Source organism: Mytilus californianus, unplaced genomic scaffold (assembly GCF_021869535.1).
Source record: "Mytilus californianus isolate M0D057914Y unplaced genomic scaffold, xbMytCali1.0.p SCAF_1, whole genome shotgun sequence".
In the NCBI taxonomy this organism is placed as follows: domain Eukaryota; kingdom Metazoa; phylum Mollusca; class Bivalvia; order Mytilida; family Mytilidae; genus Mytilus; species Mytilus californianus.
Window position 1 is genome coordinate 89,489,177 of NW_026262581.1, and position 8,543 is coordinate 89,497,719.

At 35.2% G+C, this 8,543-nt stretch overlaps 1 protein-coding gene across 1 annotated transcript; it reads right to left on the bottom strand.

Moving 5' to 3' along the window:
• Positions 1–3,214: 3,214 nt before the first annotated feature.
• On the bottom strand, positions 3,215–5,033 carry LOC127709988 (GTPase IMAP family member 4-like). Its single transcript, XM_052215694.1, has 2 exons — positions 4,955–5,033; positions 3,215–4,364 (listed from the first exon to the last, which is right to left on the bottom strand). The coding sequence occupies exon 2, from the start codon at positions 4,345–4,347 to the stop codon at positions 3,496–3,498; it is 852 nt and encodes a 283-aa protein (XP_052071654.1). The 5' UTR covers positions 4,348–4,364; positions 4,955–5,033; the 3' UTR covers positions 3,215–3,495.
• Between the last annotated feature and the right edge of the window lie 3,510 nt (positions 5,034–8,543).

Here is an 8,543-nt window from a genome sequence, read left to right on the forward strand (position 1 = left end):
ATCCACATCTGATTCACGCCACCTCTAGAATAGGCAGTTTCACAATAACTTTGGAGCCCGGCTTTGATTGCTGATAAAATAGATGTTAATAATTTAGAAAGAGGTTTCGTGGAGCACTTGGAAGACCCAGCAATATACCGTTGTTTGTAAGGACACTTATGTAGTTTAGGTATCCAATACAGTGATGGAAGATCCAGTTCTTCGTCTTTGGTTGAAATTCCAAAGGAACATAGAACAGACCTATGATTATCTAGGATTTCCTCTTTGGTAAGTGTCGTGAGGGTATATGTTGAGTTTCCAAGTGAATTGTCAATACCTAATTCATTTATCAAGCAGTTTATGTAATGATATTTACACACAAAAACGATGTTGTTTGGGGCTTTATCTGCGGGGACAACAACATATTTGTCATGGAGGTAGGACAAGTGTTTTGCAACATTTGGGTATTTAAAAATTGATGTAGCGTGGGTACTGATATGCCCATTTAGTTTCTTAATTCGGATTTGTATCAACGACCTCACAGCCTTAACCCATTCGGAAAGAGTATCTACGTCTTCTTTCTCGCGTTTAGCCCATTGCCTGGCATAATCCTCGACTGAATCCATCAGTATTTTGAAGTTGTATTTCCAATTGATGGATTTAGGCTCACGATATTTCGGACCTTTGGATAACAAATTTCGCAGGGAAGTGTTATCGACAATGTTGAGGTCTCCGGTAATAACGTGGCCAGCCGGATTATATGTGAATTGGGAACTAGCACAGGTGCAATCAGGAGGTTTAGACTTGAAGTCGTCAATGTTGAGATCCTGCAAAACGTGTTTGTAATTGAAAATTTTAGTTGCAATTGGTTTGGTATAGGTATAAGAAATTATTGGTACAGACTGATCTTTAAAATAAGGAGGTATTTTCGACTGAACTAATTTATGATGAAGGATATTGCCTAAGTTGACGCCATCGAGACCTTTGTTGGCAAAGGAAAGTTTTAGAAAAGATCTTTTCTCTTTTTCATCCTGGTTTGAAAGGTCTGTGACTTGCAATATCCGAAATAATAGCTGTAAGTTTGTATTGGTTTGAATGAGGGTTTGTAACAGTGGTTTCCAAACATAAATTGAACAGAGAACGAAGTTTTGAAAGGGGTAATGAATACAGTTTCGTGCGAATGTGATGAATACCTAACGGCTTTTGTATAAATGGCAGCAAGTCATTAATAGAGACATCATCCAAAGTAGGTGATGTATAATGACGATGACCATGACTGCGTCTACGTCGAGGAGTAGAGTTGAAAATATTAATCACATTCACCGAGCTACAGGAAGGACTAGATAGAATACCTATACCATCAATTTTGTCATTGCAACCATATGGTGTCGCAGTTCCCAATTGTCGAATCCAGTAGTCCTCTTTTTGTCTACGGAGAGGCGTTGCAAGTTGAGGATTGTTAGTCTTGTGATATATTTTTTCGATTATACGAACTGTCATAGAAAGGATGGAATGATCAGGCTGATTAAAATGCTGGTACAGAATGTCGTTTGCATTGAGGTTGATATCTGATCTATGGCCGCACATACGTTTGTTTAGCCTTCCTTTCGTTTCACCGACGTAAACCAATCCACAAAGGTTACACTCTAATCCGTAGACGACATTTATAGATTTACAATTCAGATCATCGTAACTTCTAGTAAAGTAAGACTTTTTAGTTAAATTGCTAGTGAATTGAGCGTCTGTTATTAAAATTTCACAAGTTTTGCAGCCATTAGTTCCACATTTCGAAATGAGACAGTGTTGTTCAGAGTCATCAAAATCCAAAATGTCTTTAAGGAGAACTGAACATGGCTGTGTATGTGTACTATTGCTATTGTCACTAGTATGATGATCTGAATGAGTCATGTTTGGGATATTTGTCATGTCTGGAGATGAGGGGACACCTGCCTTATCAGACGACACCGTGTCCATGGTGACATCTGTTTCGGACCTTTTTATACTGGGCGACGTCCGAGCCAGTATCCTGTTAGATCTTCGTAAATTCATGCAATTTTGCTACTGGGCGGATGATGTCCTCGGGGAAAAAATGTCCACCAGCAGAGACATCGACCCAGTGGTTATAAAAGAGGGACGAAAGATACCAGAGGGACAGTCAAACTCATAGATCGAAAACAAAATGACAACGTCATGGCCAAAAATAAAAGACAAACAGACAAATAATAGTACAGATGACACAACATAGAAAACTAAAGACTAAGCAACACGAACCCCACCAAAAACTGGGGGTGATCTCAGGTGCTCCGGAAGGGTAAGCAGATCCTGCTCCACATGTGGCACCCGTCGAGTTGCTTATGTTATTACAAATCCGGTAAATAGTCTAATTCGGTAAGTCACATTCGTGAAAAGGGAAGGGTATTGTAGTTACGACATAAGGAACATATCCGATATCATCTGTGAAACGGTGATTCCATAACGGTCAACCAACTCGTGATGGCGTCCGTAAAATTTACGAAGGGATGACTTCAACTTCACCATTTGGAACTCTTGGTTTAATAGCTTCCTTGTGAGCAGCAATCCTCTATCAAGGAAATCATGATAGGAAACAAGCCCGGCAATATCGTATCAATTGGGAGATATATACTCCGTATGCAGGCGCTGCTGGAATGTTGCTACATAGAAATGGAAAGTTCACAATTGGGAAGCTGAAATCATCTCTTTTGTCGTAAAGTTTTGTTTTCAACCGACCCTCATTGTCAATTTCTAGATGTAAGTCAAGATATGAGGCAGACTTAACTGTATCTGTAGTATCCTTTATCTCTAGTTCGATGGGATAGATTCGTTCAACATAGTCACCAAATTTTGTATTATTTAGTGAGAGAACATCATCTATATAGCGGAACGTAGAGTTAAAGGATATTGCTAACTTCTTATCTCTCTTCCTAAGAAGCTCCTGTATGAAGTCAGCCTCATAATAATAAAGAAACAAGTCGGCAAGAAGAGGGGCACAATTGGTTCCCATTGGAATTCCGACAGTCTGTTGAAAAACACGTCCTCCAAACGTAACAAATATGTTGTCAATCAAGAAATCAAGCATCTTGATAATGTCAGTTTCAGAGAATTTTTTGTTTGAAAAAAATCGTGAGGAATTTTGCAGATTTAGAACGACAAATCATGAATTACCTATTGAAGCTGGTAGATGGTATAACACCAACAGACAAAAAAGAAACTGTACTCTGTGTAAAAAAACTTTATTTTGGAATGTCAATTTTTTTAACAGGAGAGGAAAAAATACATACAAAAATATAGTTACACCAAACCAAATATCTTAAAGTATAAATTATTGATGTCATCAAAAAAGAAAACAAAGCTTATTAAACTTTGCAAATTGATCAAAATCATAAATAAATTTGTGTGTACTCCAAGCTTAATCTAGTGTGGAGTCACCCCTATTATTGTTGATGAAATGTCTTGTACTAATTGTATTTATTACAAATTGTAGTTACTGATCGTCCATTATTGGATAGAACATGATGGACCCCGTTCGTATATACGTATATAATTCTGACGATTAATGTTTTCGATTTGATTCCTAAGTTCCTGTAAACGGCTTTCATAACCACTCCGTACTTCAGCATCTACTTCTTGTCGTATTTTGTGTTGTTCTGCAAGTATTTCTCGATTCTTTTTATCCTTCTCTTCGGCAATTTTTTCCTGGAGAATTTTCTCTGCTTTTGCGTAGTCATCATTTGTATAATAGGATCCTCCATTATCCTCCACCATTTTCTCTATAAGATTTATTAATCTTTTTACTTGCTCATCTGCTTGATTGCCCTCTAAAGTATTGTCGAATGCAATGTACCGATTATTGCATTTTTGAAGAAAGTTTCTGGGACATTCTACCAATGTTTTTATAAACAAATCAATATTAGTGCCTTCAACTCCTTCATCACGTTTCCAGTCATCAAGTCTGGTAAACAAGACTATAACATACTGCATCAAGGCTTCACCGAAATGGCTAACAAAATGATTGACAGTATTTACATCTTCTCCAGTAAACCGCCCAATGGGTACACATAAGATGATGGCATGTGGACCCGGCGTTGTAAGGTAAATGCATCTTTTTATTTCTTCTTGAGTGCTTTCATTTTTTTTCTTTGTGTCAAACACCCCTGGAGTGTCCAACACTTTAATTTCCCGTTCAAATCTATTTGTTATCCTTAATTGGCACTTTTTTGTTATTGAATCAGTTCTGCATCCGAATTGGAATTCCTTCTTTCCTAAAATAACATTTCCCGTTATACTTTTTCCACTTCCCGTCTTTCCAAGTAACACTATACGCATTTCATCTTCAGGGGCGTGTTCCATATTTCAAATATCTCCGTCTGACAGAATTAAAAATAAGAAATAATGTAAAAACTAGATATATAGCACAAATAATTCCCTTCCAGTCTTCTGAAATTCTTATTTTAAATTTATTCATTTTTTTTCTATCACTCGATTTATGACTTGTGAACAGCGGTATCCTACTGTTGCCTTTATTTTTAAACTCGATTTAGAGCTTGAATTATTGTTTTAACATGTACCTATTGTTGAAGACTATCTTGACTTCACGATTTTTTTAGATTATATGTACTGTTGAGTTCCTGTCTCACTGACGCATGTTGAGTTCCTGTCTCACTGACGCATTCATAGTTTTTCATTTGATATAGATACAAACAGTCATTAGCCAGTGCGAAAAAATACTAACAGTCCAGAATATGTGGTTCAATAAAATCCACCAATAACATATTTGAATATTTTTATCAACCGCAAACTTTATAGTCGGATAATATGATTACGAGAAAACCAGTGTCTTAGCTTGATATTAACGCCCTAAACACGGAATGGAAATGATACCACAAGTCTTTAATTGATGCTTTCAAAGAAAAAGGAAATATGTAAAAAAAATCATAAATTTTACAGAAAGACTTACCCGTTGTATAGTTCTTTAAAACAGTTTTTACAGATTCACTGTTAAACTTTATACTTTAAAGATCTGAATTTAAATTGCATAGTGTTGTATTTAAATAACAAATGAGTTCGGAATTTAAAGTTGTATTTTTAGCATTATTGGACTTTTAAACTTAATTCTGGAAATTCATATGTTATATTTAGACTGTACGTATGTTCGGAGGTTCGATGTTCTTTTCAGCCACTATTAATTTTCTAAAATCATCGTTTCTAAGTTAATAGTATTATATAATTACAAGAGTGCACACGCTGAAATGTCTCGCCTTCTTTACTAATCATTGATATTATGTTGATAGTCCTAAATATAAAGCTTTATTACAACTGTCACATAAACTTAACATTAACCAAGTAAACTAAACATTGACCAATGAACCATGAAAATGAGGTCAAGGTCAGATGAACCATGCTAGGCAGGCATGTACAGCTAACAATTCTTCCATACAACAAATATAGATGACCTATTGCTTATAGTTTAAGAAAAACAGACCAAAACTCAAAAACTTAACACTGAGCAATGAACCTTGAAAATGAGGTCAAGGTCAAATAAAACCTGCGTGACTGACATATAGATCATAAAATATTTCCATACACCAAATATAGTTGAACTATTGCATATAGTATTAGAAAAAAAGACCAAAACTCAAAAACTTAACTTTGACCACTGAACCATGAAAATGAGGTCAAGGTCAGATGACACCTGCTAGCTAGACATGTACACCTTACAATTATTCCATACACCAAATATAGTAGACCTATTGCATGCAGTAACAGACCAAAACACAAAAGCTTAACTATAACCACTGAACCATGAAAATGAGGTCAAGGTAAGATGACACCTGCCAGTTGGACATGTACACCTTACAGTCCTTCCATATACCGAATATACTAGACCTATTGCTTATAGTATCTGAGATATGCACTTGACCACCAAAACTTAACCTTGTTCACTGATCCATGAAATGAGGTCGAGGTCAAGTGAAAACTGTCTGACGGGCATGAGGACCTTGCAAGGTACGCACATACCAAATATAGTTATCCTATTACTTATGATAAGAGAGAATTTAACATTAAAAAAAATCTTAACTTTTTTTCAAGTAGTCACTGAACCATGAAAATGAGCTCAAGGACATTGGACATATGACTGACGGAAACTTCGTAACATGAGACATCCATATACAAAGTATGAAGCATCTAGATCTTGCACCTTCTAAAATATAAAGCTTTTAAGAAGTTAGCTAACGCGCCGCCGCCGCCGCCGCAACTATCAGGGGCGGATCCAGCCATTTATAAAAGGGGGGTTCCTAACCCAGGATAAAGGGGGGGGGGGGGGGTTCCAACTGTATGTCCCCATTTAAATGCATTGATCGTCAAAAAAGGGGGGTTCCAACCCCCTGAACCCCCCCCCCCCCCCCCCCTGGATCCGCCACTGACTATCCCTATGTCGAGCTTTCTGCGACAAAAGTCGCAGGCTCGACAAAAATAGTCACTAAATTCTTGCAGACTCAGGACACCTTTACTGACACAGCCTCTTGATATTTTTCTGAACAAAATACTAATGTCACATTAAATTTTTTTTATCGTGGTAACGGTCATGGAATGCAAAAGTTTCTTTCATTTTACAAAACTGAAAAGTAGCTTGATTTACTATTATCATCGTATATGGACGTTAAATTAAATGCAGTCTAAGGTATTTTTTTATAAGTTTTTACAATCACTGTTTGATGCCAGCGTTGATGAAAGTTTTGTTCCCGGGTCTGTCCCAATGATGCAATAGGCCAGATTTTGCACAACCGTTCTTAACTTTTGCTCTTCAACTACGTAACTAATTTAGCATTCTAACTGTTTTGATTTGAGTCCACGGAAGAGTCTTATTTGGATGAAAAAAACCTATAAATTAAGTATCTTTAATTTTAGACACACTGGGTTGAGGTTACTGTTTGTGAGTGGTTTAGTACCCTAGGATATCACCCGCTAAGTATTCAAAGCTCTTATGCCGACATGAAATATCATGGATGTGGTAATTTACTCTAAAAATATTTACTTTTCATAAAATGTCAAAACCATTAAAAACAATAACTACGATTTAGTAGCATATAGAGATAACTTTCGTCAGAAATGGGTCAACTTTTTGAAATTGTTGGTCTTCAGTGCTTTTCAACTTTGTAATTGATATGGCTTTCCACCCGTTTTATTGTAAAACTTGTGAATGTTATGTAGATAACATGCACGTTTGACTCACTTTATTACAATCTTTATATCTTTTCTAAATGGCTTATCAAAAATGGAACTTATCTGAGGTTATATAAACCTTATATGCATCGTGCGTAAAGAAATATTAAATACCGTTTTGTCACATGTTTTGTTAACTTTCCAAAGAAAATTCTATCTGGTTTACCAAAACGAGTATCCAAGCAGTAAGGAGGGTCGGATTCCTATCCCACCTCACTGGATCTGCCATTGAAATGATATATGAATATGCTGACCTGGTACTAACTGAAAACAATCCGCATCTCTGATTATATAAACCATAGATCGGTCATTATCGAAAAACATGCAAATTTCGATGAGGGAAAATTTGGAAAAATGATGTCATTGTTTTAAAAATTTAAATATGTCCTCCTATTCTATAATATGGTAGCAACTATATTCAGAAATACGCAATGGGAAAAATGAAGAGTTCCTTCAATTTTAACATATTTAGGTCATCCTCTGATAGAACCATGTCAATGGTGTTACCAATATAAAACATGCATTTAGTTACTAAAAAAATATTGTTTAATATCAAACAACTGTTACAATTTGTTGTTAGGGTTAAAATTACTACTTATTGACATTATTTTTATAGGTATGCATTCTATTTAAACATAAATGTCAGAGTAAATTGTTGTAAAAAAGTTGGCTGTCCTAATTATGGCCGTTGTAAATATTAAAAAAATACACTTAAACTGAATATATGTAAAATGTGTAAGACTGAATGATTAGATAATGCCTAATCCTTCGTATACGGCCTAAAAACACTACCATTTGTTAATAAAAAATAAAAATTATTGCATTTTTATATAGTAACACCACTGACCCTTCAGTAACTACAATGACACAAAAGTATCACCATTGACAACACATTTCAAATTTTACTTTTATTAAGTACTGAACACAAAACAAAGAAAACTGAGCAAAAGTAAAAGAAAAAAAATAATTCTTAGGCTAAAAAATATCAAATTATATAACATAACATCAATAACTAAAAATATCAATAGTGTTACTAAATAATGTCATTGGTGTTACCAGCATACACCAGTTTGTGAAAACTTTGTATATGTAATACATTTTATTGTTAAAACATTGTTAAATAAGTATCATATTTCATAAATGATATGATTTTTCGCTTGTTAAACATGAAAGAAACACAAAAAAAATGCTGATTGTCATAATATATTCAGTGGTGTTACTAAACTGGTCAGTGGTGTTATTTTATTAAAGTGGTCTCACCATTGAGTAATACCAATGGTTTACAGGTGTATTTTTAGATTTAGTTACAAAATAAGTGCTCC

Coding starts and splice junctions, on each gene's coding strand:
- LOC127709988 (XM_052215694.1), bottom strand. CDS start 4,347: ATGGAACACGCCCCTGAAGATGAAATGCGTATAGTGTTACTTGGAAAG.